The 27,728-nt window shown below is 40.7% G+C and overlaps 1 protein-coding gene across 1 annotated transcript; it reads left to right on the top strand.

Annotated features, from left to right (window-relative positions):
- The first annotated feature begins 204 nt into the window (after positions 1-204).
- Positions 205-27,115, top strand: LOC149990151 (A-kinase anchor protein 4-like). The gene is made up of 6 exons (XM_090265656.1): positions 205-222; positions 18,771-18,866; positions 20,159-20,209; positions 20,735-20,836; positions 24,018-26,153; positions 26,793-27,115. The coding sequence occupies exons 1-6, from the start codon at positions 205-207 to the stop codon at positions 26,946-26,948; spliced, it is 2,559 nt and encodes an 852-aa protein (XP_090121782.1). The 3' UTR covers positions 26,949-27,115.
- The last annotated feature ends 613 nt before the right edge of the window (positions 27,116-27,728 follow it).

The raw sequence follows: 27,728 nt of genomic DNA, 5'->3' as shown, positions 1-27,728 counted from the left end.
TCAATTAAAGAGGATCAGGAAGCTGGGGGACCGTCACTCCGAGGCCCGGGAGGGAGAAAAATGCTCTTTGTTTTGCCTTTGTTTCCCTCCAGCTGGAGGGCGGCCTGGATAAACAGCTGCTGGGAAACTCACTGGGTGGCTTGAGCCTCTTTATTTGTTAATTGCAAAGCAGTGGAGACAAAATTGCGTCCAAGAACTGCAGCTATGAGGAACAAGTCAAAGGTAAGGAAGAGAGATTAAGCAGAGTAAGCTACCTCATATACCCTCTGCTGCCTTTTCCTCCAAATGTGGTTCTCCAGAGGCAGCAGCTGTTAACATTGAATTTACTTCATCAAGCAAGGTGAATTAGGGAGAGCCCCATTTAGGGAAAGTACCTGCAAATCACCCACACACCTGCTGCCACCTATTCATCAATGTAAACCTGTTCTAGTTTTTTTTTTTTTTTTTTTTTTTTTTTTTTTAAGGCTGGTCTTCCTGGAGTGACACTGGCCTCATTTCAGCCAACTATTATTATCCCCATTTACAGATGAGAAACATTGCTATGTTCTTGTCTAATACCGGAAAGCTAGGGATTTAGAACATGGTCGGTACCCTTTGAGAAGCTTAATGCTTCCTTAAAAACTTTGTGCCAGATTTCTCCCTCTTGCTTTTCCTGAGTTGCTTTTTACACTGCCTGGTGTCTTGGGAGGCTGGCTAGTGAACTATATGAGGCCTTGCCCTCCAGATTCCAGGTGGCATCAGCCAGGAGGATCCCTGAGGAGATCAGAAAGGGGAGGAGAGCAGGTTCCCTTCAGACCCATGTGGAGCGGTGCTGGGTGGACCCCACCATCAGTATCTCTCCCTCTAGGCGCCCCTTTCTCCTCACTTCCCCTTCCAGGTGCTGGGAGCTCAGTATACCTGGGTGTGGTGAGGGCTTACCTGTCACAAAGGCAGGAGTAAACTTCCCTTTTCGTTGTGATCTTCCTGTCTTCTGCCTACACTTCTTTGAACAGACCACTTTATTAAGCACTGCTTAAATATCCTAACTTTGAACTATCCTAACCGTCTGTTTCCCGGAACCCTGAAACAAGTGCCAATCTTACATAAAGCAGACAACTGTTTGAGAGAATATAACATACTAACTTGTTGTTAAGAACTGTAGCTTTCGAAGATGGAGGAATTGTGAAGAATCGATATGCAAGATCTCTATCAAGCCCAAGGGCCACTATGGCATGGACGTGGCATTTATGATCCAGGAGAAGCTTCTGTGTCCCTCAAGCCTACTACATAGGACTCAGAGCACAATATTAAAGAGGCTTTCTTTTGTCTTTGTTACAGCTTCCCCTTGACACGTGATTTTGAAAGAAACCATCCTATATAGGTGAAGAATGGCTGTCAAAGTTACTGCTGTAGTGGAAGGCAGTGAACCCTATATTTTCTTTTCTGGAAAGAAGGTACCTGAAAGTTACAGGGGTTTTCAACTACCTGTGATGAGGATGCCCAATGTGATGGCAGAGTGGGAGGCAGGGAAAGGTCAAGTGCAGACCTAGGAAGTAAAGATGGTATATGGAGTCTGCTCCGCCTACCCCCAATGCATTCTTCCAATGTTTAGAACTCGACCTTCATCTTTCACAAGAACAGCTCAAGAAACAAAATGGAGGCAACCTGTGTTCCCAATCCTTATGGTTCAGCAGCATAATGAAGTGTGCAGGATTGTAGTGAAAACTGTGCAGAAACATGGGAACGGTGTACGATATAAAATTGAATAAAGTAGAACATGAAGCAGTGCATATGCCATGGTTACATCTGAAAAGATATACATGTACACAGATTCTGGAAGGACACAACAGCAACAAAAATCTAGTGTGTTGGAGTGATAAAGCTCTAGGTTTCCTTTCTCTGATTTTTGGTCTTTTGTGTCTTTGTTGGAAGAGATAGAGGGCCTCTCTTTTGAGATTTTTTATTTATTTATTCTTAGAGAAGGGAAGGGAGGGAGAAAGAAGAGAGAAACATTGGCGTGAGAGAGAAACATCGATCGGTTGCCTCTCTTACAGGTGCCCCAATGGGGACCTGGCCTGCAATCCAGGCATGTGCCCTGAGCAGGAATTGAACCAGTGACTTCTCACTTTAATGGATGATGCCCAACCAGTTGAGCCACACTGGTTAGGGCACTACTTGGCCTCTTGACCTCTTGTATATCTTACTCTGAATGCCAGGACTAAAACATTTTTATTTTAATCAGAGTTTCCCTCAACTCCAAAATTATTATGTATATGTTTTCAGGGATTCCTTGAATCTCCATGTTTATTCCCAAGTAACTTATTGAACTCCCTTACTTGCTATTAAGTTGAAACCTGAGCCTGCCAGTAGTACCTGCATGTGGGTATCCCTTCCAGATTTTTCATGAAATTTACCCTGAGGGCCCTCATGGGTGGGCTCCCTTCCTCTTTTGAATGCTGATTCTTACATTGGTTTGGCCATATCTCTGCAGGGCTTTTCTTAAGGGACAAAGGAAGCGTTTAAGGCCTGTCTCTGAAGTATTGTTATTTCCAAACACAATTCTTTTATTTTTTACTCTTTTCAAAGCAGCAGAAATGCATACGTTTTTGCAAAGAGATGAGAGGTTGTTTAGCTATTGAACTATACTTTGGCTATTACAATAACTAATGATTAGACGAGGGGATTACCCTGGAAAGGGCTACCATTTGAAAACTTCGTCTTTTTCATAAAGTAATTAAAAATGATTGCAGACAAGTTTCCTCTTCTTCTCTTCCCCCAGCTCCCTACTATTCTTTTTGCTCACTCCTCTCTCCCTCCCTAACCTGAACTTGATTGACTAATTCATGAGGTATCTTGACCCCCTTCTTCCTTGCTGCCTCTTACCAAAGGATATGGGAAGCCAGAGTTTCTGGTGGCCAGGGCTGGCCACGTGACCCAATTATGGCCAAGGAAACATAAATGGAAATGTGTTAGGGGGCTTCCGGGACAGACCTGGCTTCTCCATGAAAAGGACAGAGAAGGGAGATCATCGGTAGAGCCTATTTCCCCATCTTCCTGTCTTGAAGGCAGACAGAATCTCTGGGTTTGCAACAGCAATCTTGTCCCCGCGACACAACCAGCATTCAGATGAAAAACGCAAAGATGGCAGAGTAGAAATAGTGCAAGAGCCTGGTCTTTGATGACCTTTTTTCCCAGCTGAGCCAGTGATGGCACACCACCCCCATCGAACTTAATGTCAGTGATAAAAGCAAAGCCCTGGTTCAATACTCTGTGAATTACTATGACCTGCAGAGGAAGCCATTCAAAACTGATACATACCCTTCACCCTTTTTTCCTTCTTTTCATCTGCCTCCCCTTTTGTGTTTTCTTCTTTCCCTGTATGGGCTGAATGCTCCCTCCATTCATATGTTGAAGTTCTAACCTCTAGTACCTCAGAATGTGACTGTATTTGGAGATACTTAAAGAGGTAATCAAATTAAAATAAAATCAAAGTGGGCGTGGATTTAAAAAGAGGAAATTTAGACACAGAGATGGACAGAGAACAGACATGTACAGACACAGGGAGATGGTCATCTATACGCTTAAGAAAGACACCCCTGAAGAAATCAACCGTGATGATACTTTTATCTTGAGCAAGCCTCCAGAAATGTGAGAAACTACATTTCTTTTGTTTAAAAAAGTAATAAGTAAAAAGCAGCTGAAATTCATTCTCTCATAGTTATAGAGGCCAGAGAAGTCTAAGATCAACGTGTTGGCAGGTTGGTTTCTTGTGAGAGCTTCCTGTTTTGCTGGAAATCTGTGGTACACCTGACCCCCAACTTTGTCTTTGCATGGTTTCTCCCTGTGTCCAGGGCAGCAATCATAATGAATCGAGGCCACCCTAATAACGTCATTTTAACTTGATCACTTCTGTAGAGACCCTGTCTCCAAATTAAGGTCATGTTCTGAAGTTCTGCACATTAGGACTTAGGCATGTGAATTTGAAAGGGACACAATTCAACCTACAACACTACCCAAGCTAGAAACCCTAGAGTGAGCTTTGAGTGTTCCCTCTCTCTGCTCCCTGACTCCAATCTTGAACCAAGCTCTGTTGCTTCTCTTCTTGTCTGCTCCCAAGTCTGCACTTTCATCTTCAGGTGACCTCTGTCCCCAACACATCTTCTCCAGTAAGCTTTTCCTGAAAACTGCTATAGTCCTAAGGTCGCACAGTACTAGGTTTGTTACATTGCTCTAGCTGTTCGAGGACACACAGTCACTCTCTAGCACTTCTGAAATCAAATTGGAAAGCCCCTTCCTTGTTCCAGAGCTCTCCATACCTCCCTCATAAATCACCACTCCCTGGGGAGGCTGCCTCGTCCTCAGGAGACACCACGTCCTATGTGTTTCTTCTTCCAAGCCTTTATGCAATTTCCATTGCTTAGAATATGCTTCTCTGACTGTTCTAAACTTATAAAGACCAGCCTAAGTCATACTTATTAGTGGCAACCTTTCCCGATGGTTCCCTTCTTAGAATCTTACTAGGTTGTACTATACTCAATATTTACCACTCTGTTCTTCCTTCCTTTCTTCCTTTCTTCCTTCCTTCTTTCCTTCTTTTCTTTCTTTCTTTCTTTCTTTCTTTCTTTCTTTCTTTCTTTCTTTCTTTCTTACTTCCTTTCTCTCTCTCTCTCACTCTCTCTTTCTTTTTCTTTCTTTCTTCCTCTCTCTCTCTCTCTCTCTCTCTCTCTCTCTCTCTCTCTCTCTCTCTCTCTCTCTCTCTCTCTCTTTTACCATTTTAATATGTGAGTCTGTTCAAGCAAGCTGGGTTATCAAACTAAAGAGGTTCGCCACTTGAGGTGCTCTAATCAAGAAGGAGGCATGGTAGTTTTATTTTGAGGTAGATGGAATTGACATAGTCCAAATGTCAGACATGGAATTCAAAACAATGATGGTGAAGAAGCTCAATATACTCGACAACCTCAAAAACAACTACGACAACCTCCAAGGAAGTTACCAACAGCTGCAAGAAAATTACAGGGAACTTGCAGAGAACTACACCAGCATAAAAAAGACATAGAAACTATCAACAAGAACCAGGAAGAAATGAAGAATGCAATCTCTGAACCGAATAACACAGTAGAAGCAGTCAAAAGCAGAGTAAACGAGGCAGAGGATTGTATTAGTGAGTTAGAGGACAATGTAGGAAAAAATTCTCAGACGATACAGCAAAATGAAAAAAGATTTAAAAAGTATGAAGAAGAGATAAGGGAGTTGCAGGATAGCATAAGGAAGAGCAATATAAGAGTAATCAGAATCAAAGAGGAATCAGAAGAACAAGGAATAGATAAACTGATAGGAAAAATAGTGACAGAAAAATTTCCCAACCTGATGAGAGAAAGAGTTATGCAAGTCCAGAAAGCACAGAGAGTTCCAATAAAGAGGAACCCCCCAAAACCCACTCCAAGGCACATCATAGTTAAAATGGCAACATTCCAAGACAGAGAATCCTAAAATCAGCAAGAGAAAAACAGCAAATAACTTACAAGGGAGCTCCAATAAGGCTGTCGACCGATTTCTCAACAGAAACACTACAAGCCACAAGGGAATGGTCAAAAATATTTCAAGCAATGAAAAACAAAGGCCTACAACCAAGAATATTCGACCCGGCAAGGCTCTCACTCAAAATAGAAGGGGAAATAAGGAGTTTCTCAGACAAAGGAAGACTAAAAGAATACATCTCCACCAAACCAGCATTGCAAGAGTTGCTAAAGGGAATAGTCTAAGAAAAAGAAAGAGAAAAAAAAATTTATATATATATATATATACATAAAGAGTAGAGGAACAGAGGTTCAAAGGGAAATGAATAAATACATGTTGAGAATAACCTTAAATGTAAAAGGATTAAATGCCCCAATTAAAAGACATAGGGTAACAGAATGGATAAGAAAACAGAACCCACATATTTGCTTTCTACAAGAAACACACCTCAAAACAAAAGATTTACATAGACTGAAAGTAAAGGGATATAAAAAAGTATTCCAAGCAAACAGACCTGAAAAAAAAGCTGGCGTAGCAGTACTCATATCAGACAAAACGGATTTCAAAGCAAGGGCAATACAAAGAGACAAAGAAGGACATTTCATAATACTTAAAGGAACAGTCCATCAAGAAGATATACCTGGCTGCTGTGGCTCAGTGGATTGAGCGTCAGCCTGCGAGCCAAGTGTCGGTGGTTCGATTCCCAGTCAGGGCACATGACTCGGTTGCACATCAGGTCCCCAGTTGGGGGCGCGAGTGAGAGGCAACCACACAGTGATGTTTCTCTCCCTCTCTTTCTCCTTTCCCTCTCTCTAAAAATAAATAAATAAATAAACAAACTAACAAATAAATTATTAAAAAAAAAAAAAAAGAAGATATAACACTGATAAACATATATGCACCCGACATAGGAGCACCCAAATACATAAAGCAAATACTAGAAGACCACAAGAAGGATATTAACAACGACACACTCATAGTAGGGGACTTCAACACTCCATTATCAACAACAGACAGATCATCCAAGCAAAGAAACACCAAGGATATACAGGCATTGAACAACACACTAAACCACACAGAATTAACTGATTATATATATATATATATATATATATATACAGAATTTTTCACCCCAAAGAAGCAAAATGTACATTCTTTTCAAAGGCACATGGGACGTTTTCAAAGATAGACCATATGATAGGACACAAAACAAGCCTCAACAAATTCAAGAAAATTGAAATGATATCAAGCATCATTTCAGACCACAATGCCTTGAAACGAAACATCAACCTCAGAGAAAAGAATCAAAAACACCCAAACTCATGGAGAATGAATAACACGCTATTAAATAACGAATGGGTTAACAATGACATCAAAGAGGAAATCAAGAAATTTCTAGAAACTAATGACAATGAACACACAACAGCCCAAAACCTATGGGACACGGCAAAAGCAGTCCTAAGAGGGAAGTTCATAGCAATACAGGCATATCTGAAAAGAACAGAAGAAGCTCAAGTAAAAAAAAAAAAAAAAAAAAAATAAAACTAATCCTAAAGCTACAAGAACTAGAACAACAGCAACAAACAAAGCCTAGGGCAAGAAGAAGAAAGGAAATCCTCAAGATCAGAGCAGAATTAAGTGACATAGACACTAAATAAACACTCCAAAAAATCAACAAAACCAAGAGCTGGTTCTTTGAAAAAATAAACAAAATCGATAAGCCTCTAGCCAGGTTCATCAAGAAAAAAAGAGAGAAGACACAAATAAACAAAATCAGAAAGGAAAGAGGAGAAATCACGACTGATACCTCAGAAATACAAACAATTGTAAGAAATTACTACAGACAACTGTATGGCAAGAAATTCGACAACCTAGAAGAAATGAACAAATTTCTAGAAACGTATAACCTTCCAAAACTGAACCAAGAAGAAGTAGAAAGTCTCGACAGACCAATAACAAAGGAGGAAATTGAAACAGCGATCCAAAAGCTCCCTGCACACAAAAGCCCTGGACCGGATGGCTTCACAGGCAAATTTTACAAAACATTGAGGGAAGAACTAACTCCTACCCTAACCAAACTATTCCAAAAAATCCAAGAAGAGGGAAAAAATCCCAAACTCTTTCTACCCTAATTCTAAACCAGGTCAAGATACAACGAAGAAAAAGAACTACAGGCCAATATCACGGATGAACATAGATGCTAAAATCCTCAATACGATTTTGGCAAACAGGATCCAGCAATACATCAAAAAGATCATACACCATGATCAAGTGGGATTCATCCCGGGGATGCAAGGATGGTTTAATATTCTCAAAGCAATAAATATAACACATCACCTAAACAAAATGAAAGACAAAAATCACATGACCCTATCTATAGATGCAGAGAAAGCATTTGATAAAGTACAACACCCATTGATGATGAAAACACTCAGCAAAATGGGAATAGAGGGAGCATACGTTAACATAATTAAGGCTATATAGGAGAAGCCCGAAGCCAACATCATACTCAATGGACAAAAACTGAAAGCGTTCCCCTGAAATCAGGAACTCGACAAGGCTGTCCACTCTCTCCACTCCTATTCAACATAGTGTTGGAAGTCCTAGCCACAGCAATCAGACAAGACAAAGAAATAGAAGGCATCCAAATTGGGAAAGAAGACGTAAAACTATCACTATTTGCAGACGACATGATAGCATACCTAGAAAACCCTATAAACTCCACTAAAAGACTACTCGATATAATAAGTGAATTTGGCAAAATAGCAGGGTTCAAAATAAGTATACAGAAATCTAAGGCATTTCTGTACACCAACAATAAACTATCGGAGACAGAGGCAAAAGAGAAAATACCATTTACTATAGCAGCAAGAAAAACAAAATACCTAGGAATAAACTTAACCAAAGAGATAAAAAGACCCGTACACTGAAAATCACGCCACATTGAAGGAAGATACAAAAAAAATAGAAGCAAATACCATCTTCTTGGATGGGAAGAATCAACATCATCAAAATGGCCCTACTACCCAAAGCAATTTACAGTTTCAATGCAATCCCTATTAAAATGCCATTGACATATTTCACTGACCTAGAACAAATACTCCAAAAATTCATATGGAACCAAAAAGACCCCGAATACCAACAGCAATCTTGAGACAGAAGAACACAGCAGGAGGAATCACGATACCAGACATCAAACAATACTACAAAGCCACTGTGATCAAAACAGTCTGGTACTGGCATAAGAACAGACACATAGATCAGTGGAACACAATAGAGAGTCCAGAAAAAAACCCAGGCCTCTATGGTCAACTAATCTTTGATAAAGGAGGAAGGGACATAAAATGGAGTGAGAAGAGCCTCTCTAACTAATGGTGCTGGGAAAACTGGACAGGGACGTGCAAAAAAATGAAACTAGACCACCAACTTACACCACACACGAGAATAAACTCAAGATGGATTAAAGACTTAAATGTAAGACGTGACACCACAAAAGTCCTAGAGGAAAACGTAGGCAGGAAAATTTCAGATATCCCACGTAACAATATCTTCACGGATACATCTCCTAAGGCAAGAGAAATAAAGGAAAAAATAAACAAATGCGACTACATCAAACTAAAGAGTTTCTGCTCAGCAAAAGAAAACATCAGCACGATGAAAAGGAAACCAACCATATGGGAAAACATATCTGCCAATGATATCGCAGACAGGGGACTGATCTCCAAAATATATAAGGAGCTTATATGACTCAACATCAAGAAAATAAACAACCCAATTAAATAACGGGCGAAGGACCTGAACAAACACTTCTCCGAAGAGGACATACAGAAGGTCCATAGGCACATGAAAAAATGCTCAACATCATTGGCCATCAGGGAGATGCAAATAAAAACCACAATGAGACACCACTTTACACCTGTCAGAATGGTCATCATCAACAAATCAACAAACAACAAATACTGGCCAGGATGTGGAGAAACGGAAACCTACTGCACTGTTGGCGGGAATGCAGACTGGTGCAGCCACTATGCAAAACAGTATGGAATTACCTCAGAAAACTAAAAATGGAACTGCCTTTTGAAACAGCGATTCCACTGCTAGGATTATACCCGAAAAATCCTAAAACCCTAATTCAAAAAAACCTATGCACCCCTATGTTCATAGCAGCCCTGTTTATAATAGCTAAGTGCTGGAAACAGCCTAAGTGCCCATCTGTAGATGAGTGGATCAAAACACTGTGGTACATTTACACAATGGAATACTATGTAGCAGAAAGAAAGAAGGAACGCCTGCCATTTGCGACAACATGGATGGAACTAGAGAGAATTATGCTTAGTGAAATAAGCCAGGCAAAGATAGCAAAATACCGTATGATATCCCCTAATACAGGAAACTAAAGAGCAACACAAACAAACGAACTGAATAGGACAAAGACTAGAATAGCAGTCAGTAGTGGGGAGGGGGGAGGGAGAGAAGGGGGATAAGTATGGGAAGGGACTAGTCAAGGAATGTGTATAAACGACTCATGGACATGGACAATGGGGAGGGATATGATTGTGGGAGAAGGGATGGGCTGGGTGGGGGGAGCAATGGGGGAAAATGGGACAACTGTAATTGAAAAACCAAAAAATAAATAAATAAAAGGAAAAATAAATAAATAAAACAAACCAGCAAACATAAAACAAGCGAAATTATCATTGAGTGTTACCTCTGACCACAAAGGAATCGATAACAAAAGTAACAGGAATATCCCCAAATACTTTGAAACTAAACAATGCACCACATTGATCAAAGGGGAAATATTAAGGCAAATAAAAACACATTGAACTGAATGAGTATGAAAATACAATACATCAAAGTTTGTAGGACACAGAGCACTGCTGCAAGAGAAATTTATAGCCCACTGTCTATATTAGAAAAGAGGAAACGTCTAAAAGTCAATCTAAGCTCCAAATCAAGACTAGAAAAAGAAGAGCAAAATAAATCCAAAGCAAAGATAAAGTAGGGAATATTCAAGATAAAAGCAAAAATTGATGAAATAGAAAATAGAAAAATCAATAGAGAAAATTAATAAAACAGAACGCTGGTTCTTTGCAAAGATCAATAAAATTGACAAACCTCTAGCAAGACTGACAATTAAATACAAATTAGCAATAGCAGAAATGAAACAAAGGATATCATTACAGACCCTATGATAGATATAAACTTGACAACTTAATTGAAATGGAAAAATCCCTTGGAAATCACAAACGACCAGGATATACTCAGTATTTAATACATAATTTGAATAGTTCCATTGTTTTAAAGGGATTACATTTGTAATGAAAAAAAGTCTTTTGGCCCAAAATATTTCACTGGAGAATGAAACTAAATGTTTAAAGAATAACTAACATCAATTCTATACCATCTCTCTAAGACACAGAAGAGGAGGAAATACCTTACAACTACTTATATGAGAACACTTTTACCATGATACCAAACCATACAAAGACAGTATGAGAAAAGAAAACTACAGACCGATATCCCTCATGAAAATAGACTCAAAATCTTTAGCAAGCTGTTGCAAACAGAACGTAGCCAAATATAAGAAGTATGTTATATGCCATGACCTAGTGAGGTTTATTCTAGGGATGCGAGGCTGGTTCAAAAAAATCAATCCACGTTAATAGGCCAAGGAATCCATGAGCACAAAAAGAAAGCTATGAGAGCTAATAAACCAGCTCAAGGGTACAGGACATAAGATCATACAAAACTCAGTTGTATTTCTATTGAATTGTATTTCTATTTCAATTGTATTCATTTGCAAGAAACAATGTGAAAATAAAATTAAGACAATTCTACTTACGATGACATCAAAAATAATAAAAGACTTAGAAAATAAATGTAATCAAAGAACTACAAGACTTGTACACCGAGACCCACAAAATATCGAGAGAAATTAAAGACCTAAACAAATGTAAAGACATCCCATGTTCATCAAGTAGGATACTTAATATTGTTAAGATGGCAGCCCTCAAATTGATCTACAGAATCAATACAATCTGTATCAAAATCTGTGCAGAGAAGAGTTAACATAGTGGGCCTGACAATGCTATCGTTTTTGAAAATCCTGCTTGCAAGGTTGGCCCTTGGCTGGGATCTAGGAACTTGGATTTGGTCGGAGGGAAGGGCTCCCACTATCCCAACTGATGAGAGTAGCTTATTGTACCTTAACTGTTTGTGCAAACAATATGATTTATGGTGAACAACAGCTTTCCCCCTGGGACTCTGGGATTTTGGTATGTGCTAGGCAGAGGGTGCCTGGAGGACCAGCCCCTAATGAAAGCCCTTGGCACTGTCTCTAATGAGCTGTCCTCATAAACAGCATTTCCACACAAGTTGTCACAACTCTTCATTGCAAAAAGCTATACTAAGTGAAAGCAGTCACAACAGACTACCTATTATATGGTTCCATTTATATTAAATGTCCAGAATAAGTCAATCTATACATCCACAAAGCAGATTACTGGCCGCCAACAGCTGGAGAGGTATAGAGTTGGGGGAGTTACGATAGCTAAAGGGCATGAGGTCTCTTTTTTTGGTGATGAAGATGTTCTAGAATCTATTTTGGTGATGACTGCACAACTCTGTGAGTACACTGAAAGTCACTGAATTGTACACTTTATATGGATGGTATTTGAATTAGGTGTCAATGAAGCTGTTATACAATTACAGTGGGTAATAAAATATATTGGTTCTTTAAAAAGTCTGTTGAAGAGTGACAGGAAAGACTCCATGGAACCAGTGAGGAAGTTGGTTCAATAAGCCAGGCAATTTGTACCAAAATAGTCCAATGTTCTTGGTCACGGCCAAGCAGTTCTATATGGTTCTGGGCACAGCAATTCTTGAACAACTGTTATCAGTAATTTTCTTTCTTTTAAAAAAAAAATTGCGATATAACAGACATATAACAAACATATCAGTTTTCGATGCACACACTGATTTTGAATTATATAAATAGCCTTAAGCACTTACTAATATATATGAACCTAATAGTACCCCTGGCAGGAGAAATGACAATGAGTAAAACACACTCATTCTGTATTTGGAAAGGTAACGCTCATAATGAAATAACTACCAACACACGAAAGAACATGATACGTGCCAAAGCAAGGCTAAAATACAACTGCTAAGGATTTCAGAGGACATGTTGTTCGGCACACCATTATTGCCAGTACAGTCACTGTTGTCATATTCAGCCCAACATCACCAAGAATGATTACTGAGTGTCTAAGTACATGAGCAATTCTTAAGAGTCTATACAGAGAGTTAGGCGAAGTTCTTCCTTGAACCTAACACATCTTTTTGATGGGACTACTAAGGAAATAGTACATTAATGTTATAAGTGTGTCATCTCTATTATAAATAATTATGAAATATTAGGTTATAAATGTAACATACATAAAACGGCAGGTTTTCGGATGCAAGTTATTCTAGAGGGGGGATTCGCCGAGTTCCCTTTTAATTTGAGGAATGCCTTGGCAAAATGGGTTTTTGTATGGAGTGATCTTGTACCGTGTGGAAACACGTTTCCCAAGCAGCTGCGAACTCCTAGTGGCCACACGAACTCATTACCATCTAGCTTTGAGAGCAACAGGCACAGAAAGGTTAAGTCTGACATCCCTGCGGGGCAACTACCTGACAAAGCTGAAGACTAGGGCAGTCTTCATCCTATTTAAATGTCCCTAAAACCAGGGGCGATCCTGAAGGGTGTGTGGGCGGATCGATGCCTATAAGCACTATGAGGGAACCTGAAGAGGTTTATGCTTCCAGATCCCCTTTCTTTCCTCCGAGGCCTTTGTTTGAAACATTTATTGACAAATAAAGACACTCTCTGGAGGGAAGGAGAAAAACTGTCAGCAACTAATATTACATTTAAATACTTTTCTGTCAGAAAAGTTTGTTGGTCTGATAAAAAACGAAAAAGAATCCCGACTAACAGCCTAGTTTCCTCAGCCACTTCTCCAGCTCTGACATAAACATTTTTTTAAAGCACCATTAACAAGCCATACATGGATTGAAAGCTAAAGCTACACACGGGAGAGCCGCTCCCCACCAGTCAGTAACGGAAAAAAGACGAAACAAAACAGAACATAACAAAACAAACAGATGAGGGGCAGAGGGATAAGGGACTAACCGCCTCGGAATTACCACGTCAGACCAGCGGCCTCACGACCGACGGTTTCAGACCAACCGCCTCACACTAACGGCCAACAGGTGGTGCGCCGACCCTAGCATGCTCACCGGCAGGGCGAGATAACCGGTCAACACTTTTCAACCAGGCTTGAAACCACCAGAGAGGGCCAAAAATTCAGACTAGGTACCTTTTACCCTTGCTTTTTTTGCTATGGGGATTCCTCTTCTGCATCTTCGGACCCTAGAAGAGAGTAAACGCGTGCTAATCTCTGAGCACACACACGTAAACCCCCGTCCCCAAGATAATGGAAGCGGCTCGTACTGGAAGTGGCTCATACCGGAAGTGGCTGAACCACCAATCAAATGACCTCTCTGGGCTCCATTTTGCCGTTAATAAAACCTGGATTAAAATAGTACCCATATCATACAGCTGCGTGAGAAATAAATGAGATAATGCATGCAAAACACAGCACCGGGCAAATGTTCAGACCTGCAGAGTTAGAAACGCTGGGAGGGGGCCCAACTATCTGTTTCAGTACGCTCTCCGGGTGATTCTGAGGCATGCCTGAAGTGTGAGTTTTTGCTTTATGAAGAACGCTGCCCACTCAAATAGCTAACCAAAATCTTTGTTATTATTTCAGATTCCATGACTCCATGCTTTCTGAATTATGTTTCCTGCCTGAACTTTCAAAACCGTTATTTGTTTCTTGAGCCCAACTCTGTAGCCCGTATCACCACGGATACGAAGAGAAAGAGAGAACCTGTCTTCAAGGTTTCAGTGTAGGTGATCCAAGAATAGGAAAAGTTGATTAAACCTAATGGTCACAGTATCATTGCATAAACTAAATTAGGGAGGCTAAATCTGAGGCTGAAAGATACTTGGTGGCACTGACAGGCAGACCAGTTTCATGAAGGCTGATAGTTTGGTTCAGTTCAACTTCATGTTGCCATTATTCATAATAATTACATTACAAACACAGGTTCCATTTTTATTAATAGCTCTTTCAAATCAAATACAAACTGAAAGCATAGTTAAAGTGTGATTTGTATGGCTATTCACAAGTTTGTATGGAGGAGAAGATATTTGGATAGAATAAACAAGGCTAGAAAATGAATGATGGTCTTAGGGGGAAAAAAAGGTGACCAAAGCTTCTGGGTTTAACATATTTATGTTTGTCTCTTAGAGGATAACCTAAGTGCATACTACTTTACACATATCCACACACTAATGTAGCATGTTCCTTTTTTTTTTTTTTTTTTTTGACTCTGAACATCCTTTCTTCCCCATCTGTCAGTACGGGACACTCTGAGAGCCTCAGCAGCTTAAGAGAAAGAAGAGGCAGTACCATATGACTGAGCCTCCTTGCATTTTCATTACTGGTTTATCATCCAAAAACTGCTCTTGTTAGCCTCCAGGATGACAAGGTTGGGGTACCATGGGACAGGGCTCTAATCATCAATAAGAGTTCTCTCTTTGTCGTTTGGAGGATTTGATAAGACATTTTTCCAGGCCCAGATCACAGATTTTCCCTTCTGGGCTTGGAGACACAGAGGGTTTTTTGTTTGTTTGTTTGTCCGTTTGTTTGTTTGTTTTGTTTTTTTAACCTTAGGGATATACATTCTTGTGCTTGGAGAATAAATAAACATTTCCTTTCTTTGCTTCTTATTCCATAGACATGAGCCAGACACAGGAGCTCCAACTTAAATATCAGAAGTTCCCCGTGACAAAAGATTGGTAAAGGAAAAACAAGTTCTATACTGTGGATTTTAGCCCATCGCTATTGACGAAAGCTCCCTTCTTGACCAAAATTAAATTTTAATAAAAGCTGTGTGTATTTAAGGTATATAACATAATGGTTTGATATAGTCAGGCTTATCTGAACCTTCTTCTCAATTAGGCCTCACCTTTGGCTTATAAAAACTCCAACTTTCGGTTTTTATGAGCTCAAGGCATGTCCTTAGAATGATGATCCCAGCCTCCTTAATATACCGGCCTGAGAAAGCCCAACATTGCCAAAAGGATTCCCTGTCTGTTTCAGCCAAAACCTGACCATGGGCCCCTGCCTCCCCTCCCTTTTCATAGAGCATTTACAGAACTTGTAATTGTAGATCCTTTCTCTGTCCCTCTGAGACATATCTTCTACAACCCAGAAATATCTGTTTCCAGGACCTGGGAGCCATCCCTTCGAAATGTAATCATCAAGAAAGACAGAGCCTCTGTTTCCCAATCTCTATGGAAGGATAGGAGTTCAACTTTGATAAGTGCCAGTTAGCAAACGCAGAGGCCCTGATCATGGTGATCAAACTCCGTTGGCCCCCAAAATGTCCCTCAATACTTTTCCTTTAGCACACCCCAGCATTTAAAGGGCTCCTGCCTTTTGTTGCACTGGAGTTGAGCTCTAGTTATCTAAAGTCTCTCCTCTACTGCAGTAGCCTGAATAAAATCTACCTTGCCACCTTTAACAGATGTCCAGCTCTGTTTCTCTTCGATGTCATGAACTAAAAAGATCAGAACTGGACAACAAGTTTAAGACATGAAATCCTAGAGGTAACAGGGAAAGTAACAAATGAAGTCAGACCAAGACTATGAAACCCTAGCGTTTAGGAGAGTCATCTCAACCGATCTTTTAAAACTTCAGATGCAGTTCTTCTCATGTAGGAGGTTAAAGTGGAGACATGTGGAAAAAATAAAAGGAGAGAACAAAATAATACTTGAGCGCCCTGCAAGTCATTTGGTTGTGGGCGAGTGGTTCCACACTGGGGATAAGCTAAAGGCACCCCAAAGTGTAATGGATGACCTTCTAAAGAATACCGTACCAAGAAACCCAGCACTGGCGATAGTGGAGAATAATAAAGAGGGGCTTGAGGAGCCTCTGAAAGGCTGACCCTGTCCCAAGACTATTGGCTTTTATTCTGGGCTAATAATGTTTCATGATGAAGGTTAGAGCTTGTTGGACCAGTTAGGCACCCAGGATCCTAAGGACACCCAACTTTGTGCTGTTATTGTCAGCTATAGAAAGAAACAGCAATGTCATGAAGTAGAAGTCCTAGTGCTAGCTGGTGGTCAAGGCTTTAGGAGAGTATGGGGAGTTGAGGAAAGAACGAACATCTTATGTCAGACTGGAAGGATTATCATAGCATCCAAATGCACGAGAAAAGAATTATTTCAAGTTCTTATGAAATAACCTACTCCAATATTGCACAAGTCTTCTGAACTTCTTTTTGACTAAAAGTGTCTTAATGGCGAGATAAAACCACAGAAGCTGCTAAGGAAGTCTCCAACTTTCTATTTTCATACCTTCATTCAGGATACCCAGAAAGGACTTTGATTAACTCTGTCTCTAACTCTGAACCTTCAGGGGGGAAACCAAAGAAAATTAAGCTAAGATGTGAAAATCAACACTGCTCTGTGAAAAATAGACTCTACTGGTAACGAGTATGATTAGATTGTTCTGGAAGTCCAGCAAGAAGAAGAAAGAGAAAGGAGGTTTCAAGGTGTGAACTGGACAAAACATGAAAGGATTATGTGTACCCTTCTAGAGAGAACAGAAGGTTGTCATACAGAAGGCAGTTTGAGGTGGTTTTCATATGAAGAGATGTTGAGTTTGCCAGCCTGCTACACTTTTGCTGCAGTTGCTATGGTTTCAGGCATTGTGACCCAACAAACTCTGGTGTCATGTCCCAGGGTCATAAGCAGCAGGAAAGGCTTTGGCCCTTCAGTCTTGTCCAACTGCTGACAAGGGCAGCAGCCAGCTGCGGGTACCCGAGAACTTGACACTGCCCAGATCCATCTAAAGGGACACATCTCCTTTCTTGGTGGCACATTTTCAGCCAAAAGAACTTCATTATCAAGGTAATGAGTTTATATATTTTGTTGTTGTTGTTGTTGTTGTTGTTGTTGTTTTTTACAGTTCTTTAGAATCTGGACACGAGAGACCTCTTTGCCTCCCTCTCTTTGTTTCTAGGCTAGTGATCTCTAGTTCTGGGAAAAAAGAAACCCCCTCTTTTGAGGGTATGGGAAGCCTTTTCCTAAATGTTTGGGAGACCCTCAAAGATCTTGGAGGGTTGGGGGGGTCATAAAGGGTAGGCATGTAATACTATCCGGTGAAAGGATAGCTGAGTATAGGAGGGAGAGAGGGAGAGAAAAATGGAAGAAGGTAAAGGGAGGGAGGGAGGGGGAAAAAGAGGGGAAGAGGAGAAGGGAGCTAGAGGTTAAAGGGGTCTAAATTTTGAAGGAAGTTGGAGGAGAGGAATTCAATAGCCCTCTACCATTTGGCAAAAAGTTTCTCTTGTTAGTTAAAAAACAAAGTCAAATCCAAGTACGAGGTACCAAAACAATTCTACTGAACCCATAACTGTGTCTTCCTGTACATGGGTCTAAGGTCTTACATAACAAACATTATTTAGGGCTTTTTCCACTTTCTTTTTACTTTTAATTCCAGGCTGGGGTGGGAGGTGGTGGGGAGTGGTAAGAGAAGTTGGCAGAGATGATTATTCTTTCAAAAATAAAATTAAATATGGTTCTATGGGATCGGGGCCTGGTTTTTATAGCTATTAGACCGAGTTTTCTCAGTGTTCAGAACCTTGTTCTATTGTGGGATCTCATATGTTGTTTTAATTAAAAAGGTTATTTTTTCACTCTACTAGTGTTGGCCTTAGTCTTCTCCAATGGCTCTATGTGGTAAGTGTTACAGCTGTTTATCCCATTTCACTCCTTATATCATGAGAAAGGCTCTGGTTGAACTGGGGTTAACTAAAATTCAATTAAGGGGGATGAGGTATGCTTGATTCCTTGAAGGTGCTTAAGAATGGCAAAGGAAGTAGAGGCAGGTGAGATTTAGTGGAGTTTAGTAGAAATAAGTCTCTAAAGTTAATCTCCACGTTCTCTAAACTTCCTTTTAAATTTGCTTCCCAACGAAGTATGCTAAAATGATCCTGATAATTTCAGAGAATCCCTTTCCCACTACTCACCCCACCAGTTTCTAGCCTAACCCAATATGAACTACATAGCTGAGTTCCAGGGCCTTCTTATCCAAACTGAGCCAGTTTCTAAAAACCATATATAAGCCTTTCAGATTCCTTTTCTTTTGTCTTTCCAGAGGCCTGATAATATTGAGTGGTTACACAGCGCCAGGGGTGTGTGCAAGGTCAAGCTCCATAGCCCAAAAGGACAGCAAGAACAGGAACGGAAAGTGGTAAGATACTAAATTACTCCTACTAAGGGGTGGAAAGGATTGCTTTATGGATACAGATATCCTGGAACCCAGAATAGACTAATGGAGGGTGAGTGTCGTTTCTCTAAGATATCAAGTTCAGTAAAGTTTGTGGGCTGGGGGGTGGGGGTGGGGGCGGGGGCGGGGCTCAGTATGCTTATACATCACAGAGGGACACGTGAAGGGAGGGGGAGAATGAAGAGTAGCTGGGGAGGGGGGTGGGGGGAGCCTCAGGGGAGGGAGGAGTGGTGGTTGCCTAGTTTTAGCAGCCTAATGGAATCATAATAATATCAGCTAGCTACAAGTAAGTTGCACTCAAGTGGGACTCCCACAGGAGGGCAAAATGTGTAATACTTCACATTTTTTATCACGTTCAAATGCCATTCGTACTGTTATGTATTTAATGCTTTTTTAATTGACTGACATTTAAAAATTACCATCAACCTAAGCAATATTATCCATAATGTCACAGGTTTTATGTTTTAGTATGTATTTTTCCTACTAAACAACAAAAAAGTACATATATTAAACACAGAAATGTTTATCCATGTATCACTTAAAGTTTTCTATAACATCAGTAGCAAAAACACCACTTTTGGGGAACGCTACGGTAGTTGAAAGTGCTCTAACTGAAAGCCAGGGAATTGGTTTCTTTTTTTTTTTTTAATGTTTATTTATTTATTTATTTATAATTTTATTTTTTGGTTATTCAATTACAGTTGTCCCATTTCCCCCCTTTGCTCCTCCCTCCCAGCCCATCCCTTCTCCCACAGTTATATCCCTCCTCGTTGTCAATGTCCATGAGTCATTCATATACATTCCTTGACTAGACCCTTCCCTTACTTATCCCCCTTCTCCCACTCCCCCCTCCCCCCTACTGACTACTATTCTAGTCTTTGCCTATTTAGTTCGTTTGTTTGTGTTGCTCTTTAGTTTCCTGAATTGAGTTCTAATGTAAGTTTCAGCTTTGAGTTTGCGTCAGTTGGGCAAGGCACCTTTCTTCTTACTTTTTTCAGTAAATGTAGGTATTGTAATTTGGGCATCTCTGACAGGTAGGTATTCTTATCTAGGAAATACAATAATGATAAGATTCTCTCTGCCTAATAGCATTTATTGAGTACTTACTATGTACAGGTACTCTGCTGAAAGCTTTGTATTCACTCTCAATCAATCCTCACAAGAACCCCTATGCGGTAGGTGCTTTATCGTCTCAAAGAGAAACCGCAGTCTTTTCTCTAGAATTTTCCTCAATACGCTGTCCTAATTTGGTGCAGATATGCTTTGTCGATGTGTCCACCCTGAAAGTGGAAGATAAAGGTTCCAAGGTGAGTATTCTCTGCTCCCCTCAGAGTTGGAATGAGTGAGAAACTGCTGAAAGAGTTATCAGTGGCAGCATAATAAAAGGGAAAGTCTGTGCCAGAGGGTGGAAGGATGGAGGAGATTCAGGTGGGCAGCCATCATTTTTGAAAACCCAAACCCCCGGTTGAGAATATACTGTCACTCTTGATGCCAAATCTCATTCTAGAAGGAACTTAATTTGCTGGTAGGCCTGAAAGAATTACAGCATGGAAGGTAGCATGTCAGAGCAGTGAGAAAACTGTCCAAAAGTTTGACGATTCATGAAATATGATTCCTAAGATTTATGGATTTGTGAATGCCTCTGGAGGGGTAGTAATTTGTGAGGAGAACAATATCTCATTCTTCAAACATTAGCTAGCATCACAAGCCTACTTATCCTTCTCCATTGAAAGGAAAAGATAAGAGATATGACATTCATGTTTTGGAGAGGGCAGCTTGGAGAAGTCTCAAAAAGCAGTTATTCATAAGAATCTCACCACTTCATCCCATAGGATGCTGGTGGTTCCTGTTCCGGAGGTGACCTAACGCAACACCATCTGAAAGAGACAGAAATTATTATAATCAAGGCTACTGAGAGGCAAAACCAGTCTAAGGTATGCTTAGCTTCCGAGTCCACCCTTTCTAATTCCCAGAGTCCAGTGCTGACACCGAAGACTCTGGTTCACAAAAGGTAAGAGAAATATTTCCAAACAAGGCCCTACATTTGGCTACTATGATATTCCAGAGTTCACAGGCCTAAGTTCAAAGTCAGGTAAGTTTAATGTCCAGGTATCTAACAATGGCACTAATCACAGAGGTTCAGAATGCCCTTCCCTGATTGCAGGTCCCTACTCCAAACAGAATCTTGCTACCCTTATCCTAACAAAGATGTGGAATGAAAGCATGATCTTTTTCAGTGCTTTCTGTTGTCTTCTAATGGACTTGTGTGCTCCACATTGCCCAGTGTCCAAAAAAAAAAAAAATAATAAAAATAAAAAAAGAACAAACATATATGGAACAGAGAGAATCCACAATGACCAAGAACTGTAGTGGCTTGTTCCCCAAACCTGTTGCCTAAGAGATTACAGACTGTTAGGTAGCGTAAAGTTAGAAGCAATTCGATTTGGATACCACTGTCACATGCAAGTCCTTTTGTTTTTCTGTAACTACCTAAATTATATCTGTTGGGCTCCTGGCCCATGACAAGTCACCTTCACAGTCCTACAAACCTGGAGTAGTTGATATTGAAATAGGATATTTGGTTTTATCTCAAAGGAGTCAATTTTTTTTTTTTTTGTTCTGCATCTCTATGCTTATCTTATAACCAGGAACAACATTTCTGGCCTCAGACACATTTGGAGTGATGAGAGTGGCTCCTAAGGAAGAAAAAAAGTTTAAAAATATTCTTCAAAGAGTTTTGGGTTTAGTTGGAAGGAGGACTCCATTTTGAAGTCTTAAGAAAGGGATAAATTATACCTAATGTTTATTCTTAAAAGTGCAGCACATATTTCCTACACATAATGCAGGTGTCCTTGATTGTAACCTAAACCCATTTTCAAAATGTTGAACTTATCATGACCTCAAACTTCTAGGGATTCAGTAGAAAGTAAGGAGATGAAGCAATGGAAGGGGTAAAGAGGACGATGGTACTTAGCAAGGAGTGGAAGACATGTATAATACATATACACATATCTAGACATGAGCATATGCACATAATTTACACTGACACACAGCAATATATACAAAATAATTTATACGAGCAGTGACACACACATCCCTGGCTACGTGTCTACATATGACACTGATGAACACACACAAGCATTGAAACAACACATGTGTGTGTATATTCATAAACAATGACTCACCTACACAAAGGTATAGAGTCAGCTGCATTGACATACCCACATGTGACACATCAACATCTATATATGCATCCATGCACACTATGCATAAACATGCACACTACACATAAACATACACACATGAGCCTCGATCAAAACACAGTGACTGTACAAGTTCAGGTGATAGGCATGCACTCTTACACAGGGTGGGGCAAAAGTAGGTTTACAGTTATGAGTATGTGAAACGGTTTATTCTTGAATTATTACTTATTATTTTCCATACATACAACTGCAAACCTACTTTTCGCCCCACTCTGTAAATATACCTCATGTTGATACGCACACATACAAACTTAAGCAAAGTGACACTAACAACATTTGAATGCACTGATACATACCTTGACACAAATACAATGACATCCCCACTCACGTATTCACACAAGTACTCAAATACCCAGGGTGTGTGCAACACTGACACACATTCTCAATCATTCACGTAGCATATAAATATAACATAAACTGATACCCAATTTATTGACATACACAGTCATTATATTAGCACCGATCCACATTGAACATAAACATTTATTGATGTATTATCTATTATCTATTAATTACTATATATGTTAACATGTGAATTTATTCTTTTTTTATTCTTTTTTTTTTAAATAAATAAAAGATTAATTAGTTATTTTAACAATAGGAAATAACAATCCCTCCCTCGCAGACATTAAGACCCTTTATAATCTTATAAAGGACAATGGGCGAAGGTCTCAAGCTCCTCTAGCTGCTTCAAGCTGGACATGGTTGTCGTTCGTCCTACCTACCCTTGGTCCAGACATCCCTAATAAGAGTGGGGGTGTGGAGGGGAGGGTTGCCTTCCCACATGGGGAAGGATCGTGCAGACTCCAGGTCAGTTGGCTGTCCCCAGACAACGGCGTGCTTGGTTTAACAGGCTGGCATCCTTGTTGTATTCTGGGGGCAACAGATTTGGCAAAAGGGTTTAAAGACATCTTCAATCCATAACCACTAGATGACAAAAGGCAGGGATTAATTTTTCAATGTTCCACATTAGGGAAAAGAAACGGGCTTCTTTGGAGGAAGGTGTGCCAGGCGCATCTCACCTGTCCAAAACCCTTTTGCCCATTCTACTTAGTTTGGGCTGAGGGAAATAGTTTAGCTTTCCCCATTCTTAGACCTCTGGGCCCTTTCGGTCCAAGCCATTAGGATAGAACAGAGAAACCAGTTTTAAAGTGAAGCCCACAAACCACCCCATTCTTCACCAACCCAGCCACTTAGTTCAGCCAAACCGTTGAGTCTCAGGAGGCCGCGCTGCAGACAGGATTAATACACATATAGGTATAGCTCCATGATACATTCTATTAGATTTGTATTATGAACAAACATGCAGATCACTCAAATCGACACTTGTCATTTACATATTCAGACACACTGACATACACATTCATTTTTACATTCACACAGTGTACAAAATGTACACGCTATCATGCACACGTTGGCCCGTACAGGAAACATATAAAATCGGTATTGATGTCAACACATTGTTACACAGGCTTACACACAGGCAGGCATACATGTGCACTGACATGTGCACACGGACACACACGCTAACAACACAGACTGAACATTCTCACATCTACTGAGATGTCCCCACTTATGAATTGCTATACTGTTATTCACACACACACACACATGACAGACACATTGATACATTTTTGACACATGTTGAGATAAGCACACGTGCTCATGTGAAATTGACACGCTACCACTTGTGCTCAAAGGGATATAATTATGTATTATGTTTCCATGCAAATCCTAAAGGGTAAACCCCTAATGTATGCAGTTTAGAAAGATATGTCTTCTAAATAAAATAAGGGGGGAAAGTAGCCTCCCCAAACTCTTAGGTGTTCTTTTTTTTTTTTTTTTTTTTTAGATGGACGGATCTATATGCCTTTTCACACAAGCTCCCTCTGATCCTATAACTGTTGTAAATTGGCTTCTAAATGATATCCAGAAGTATGCCTTGGGTTTCGAACATGCACTAAGTCCCTCAGCCTCTAGCTGCAAACATAAAATAGGAGATGAAAATGAACATCACAAATTACCCTCTGCAAACTGCTACAGCATCTATGATGATAAACTGAATATCGATTACATGGCCAATAGACCTCAAAGCCCACATGTAGACATGACTGCAGCCAAGAATACCAACAAAAATCAGAGTCCTTCCACCTCTCCAGCAAAATCTTCTAGCACTAACAGGGCAGTAATCTCTCCTGAGGGAGAATGTCCCATGGATGACCTTTCCTTCACCATCATCCGGCTATCTAATCTGGTAATGGAGATGCCTTGTAATGAAATCAAGAAGTTGGAAAATGGAAGCAAATGCTTTCGTCATTCAATCTATCCACCCTCTGGGAACAAAGGGAAAAACACTCCCCGCAGCGCTGTGAGCAAGATCGTTTCTGACATGGCCCATGATGCTGAGGAAATATCCTATGTGGAAAGGCGGGGCACTGGAGAAGAGGGCAGGGAAGGTGGCAGGAAAAAGTTTATGTATAGTCAATTATCCAACAAGAACAAGGGGGTAGACAAAGAGATGTGCCAACAAGAGAGCAAAGATTTTTCACACTCTATCAGTAAAGGACTCACGGTTTATGCAAATCAGGTGGCATCTGACCTGATGGTCTCCGTTTTGAAGACCTTGAAAGTGCATGCTCCTGGGAAGCCAATTCCCGCTTGTGTGGTCCTGAAGAGGGTGTTGTTAAAACACACCCAGGAAGTTGTCTCTGATTTGATTGATTCCTGCTTGAAGAACCTGCATAATATCACTGCGGCCCTGATGACTGACTGCGACTTTATCTCAGCTGTCAAGAAGAGTCTGTTCAACCACGGAAAACAAAATGCTACACATATAATGGAGGCCATGCTGAAGCGCCTGGCTACTGTTCTGCTTGGAGAGAAGGAGTCTAAATCACAGCCTCTGTTGTACGCATCCTTGAAGGCCGGCTCCCACAGTCTCAAATACGAGAACCAAAGTCAAAACCAAAGTCTTGAATTCTCCACCATGAAAACTGAATTGAAGGGGAAGGACAAATGCAAAATAAAACCAGAGGAGTGCAAGTCATTGATTAGCGCTGAAAGAGTTGGTGAACACATCCTCAAGGAGAGCCTGTCCATGTGGAACCAAAAACAACGAAACCAAGGCGAGATGGCTGGCAAAGCATGCGTGAGTAAGGAAGAAAAAAGAGAGAAGATCAGCCCTTCCACAGAGTCACTGGCGAAGGACTTGATTGTCTCTGCCCCTATGCTGATTCAGTACCACCTGACCCAGCAGGCCGAGGCCAAAGATGCACTTGAAGATGACTATCCTGGTTCCACCATAGGCCATAGGACTCAGAGTGCCCAATTTGAAAAGAACGCAAGTGACCAAAGTGCCAAGGCACTTTCAGTGAAACATCTAGAATCTTGTGGAGCTCCTGGGCCATCTACCTCTGTAAAGGAGACTCAACAACAGGCGGAGTGCCAAAAGTCCGATATGTCAAACATCATTCTATCACTGATTCAGAAACTGCTCAGTGAGACCTCCTTCAACAGTGAAGAGCAATCTGAAGGGGAGAGCAAGCCTTCTGAGCCCAGGCCAAACAAAGCAACTTCAATGTCCAAGAGAGGGGAAAAACAATTCCAGGAGAATTTAGACCTTGATTTTGCCAGCGGGATGATGCAAATGAACTGGCAATTCATCAATCAACTGGTAGAACCTGTGAGGAAGCTGTGCCTTATCATGGCTAGGTATCACAACAACAGGGAAGCCCTGGCCGAATTGGAAGAACAAGCAGCCTTGGTACACAACCCAAGTTTCCAAGTTGGTGGCCCCAGATGCAGTCACAGTAGTGCAATGTCACAGAACTATCGAGAGTTTTCTGGGCCGGAAGTCATCATCAATAATTGGTGCTCAACAAGTAGCTTGCAGAAACAGCTCCAGGCTGTCCTGCAGTGGATTGCAGCCTCCCAATTTAAGGTGCCTGTGCTCTGTTTCGTGAGAGATGATGATGGACAACTGGAGAAGGTAAGCAATGGCAAAGCACAAGAAGAAAGATGGTTAGACTGGGCAGGGGAAGGGAGGCGAAACTGTACTTAGGGCTCACGAGCAGTCCAAATTTTTCTCAAGTATGCTCTTTACTATGTGCTTTATGAATTACTTTATCCTCATAAAAAGACACAAAAGCAATGACCCATTAATTGAGGCTGTAGCACCTCGGGGTCTGCACATTTCAGCCAAGAGGAGGCGAGAAAGATTAGCTTTTTTTTTTTTTTTTTTTTTAAATTCAGTGACCCTTTAAACAAACTACTTGGTAAAATATGTTTTAGGAAGGTGGGGGAGATGGCCACCCCTAACCTTGACCTAGCAATCAGCACAGACTAACCAAAAGACCCAGGCCTTGGAGAGAAGTATTTAGTAAAGACAACTGATTCCAGGTTTTGTTTTTTGATGCTCAAAATGAAGTTATGTTTTTCATTTTGATCTATGACATTAGAGGAGGGTCAAGGAAAAAGGAGAGGGAAGGCAGTCCTGGATCAGCGAAAGCTTTTACTCTAATCTTAGTCATGGGCGGAAAGGTGGGTGAGGGGGGTAGTTCACTTTATCCACCTGAGACCTTTCTTCAAAAGTATCACATGACTCAAGCTATCTCTGCTCCCTCCACAGCTTCCAGAAGTTTCAGCTAAGGCAGCAGAGAAGGGGTACAGTGTTGGAGATCTCCTTCGAGAAGTAATGAGGTTTGCCAAGGAACGACAACTGGATGAAGCCATGGACAACATGGCTAGAAAACAACTGCTGGACTGGCTGCTCACTAACTTGTAAACTAACAGTCCCTTCAACAACTCTGTAGCTAGTCACCCCATCCCCACAGCAGCATTCCATGCCATCTGGGCGCCCCTTCATTAGGCAAGTTGAACAACACACTACACGACTGTCTTTCCCAATACGTCTGAGCAGTTGGACTATGCAAGTACAAGGTGTTAAATAAGCTAGGCAACAACATGAATTTAAAAATTAAAAAAAAAAGTCGTTGTGTTCTTTTTTTAAAATATACGTTCTATTGTTAACTTTTTTATTATTATTTAGATTTTATTTATTTATTTATTTCCAGAGTGAGGGGAGCGGAGGGAGAAAGAGAGGGAAACATCAATGTGTGGTTGCCTCTCACGAGCTCCCAACTGGGACCTTGACCTGCAACCCAGGCATGTGCCCTGACTGGGAATTGAACCAGCGACACATGGCTCGCAGGCCGATGCTCAATCCACTGAGCCACAGCAGCCAGGGCTAGAAAAAAAAAGTCGTGTTTCTTAATCAGATATATCTGAGGCAAAAGAGGGGAGTGGGTCTAAATCCAAGGATTAGTGATACAGTGTTGGGCTTGGGTCTATATCTGACCTTAGGTAATTTTCTGAGCACCCAAGACATAAAGATATAACTCATGTCCAAATCTCTAAGTAATATGGTTTGTCCATTATGATCCAGAGGTTTGCCACCTGTGGACCCCCTGTTTCTGCCACATTACACATATAACTTGATAATCTCCCCTCTAATCCCGAGGGTACGGTTTTCTCGGTCTTTGTCAGGAATTTGCAGATGGACTAC

Source organism: Furipterus horrens, unplaced genomic scaffold (genome assembly GCF_987537825.1).
Source record: "Furipterus horrens unplaced genomic scaffold, mFurHor1.1.pri manual_scaffold_22, whole genome shotgun sequence".
In the NCBI taxonomy this organism is placed as follows: domain Eukaryota; kingdom Metazoa; phylum Chordata; class Mammalia; order Chiroptera; family Furipteridae; genus Furipterus; species Furipterus horrens.
Note: the sequence above shows the minus strand (reverse complement) of the source record. Positions and strands in the feature narration are given on the sequence as shown.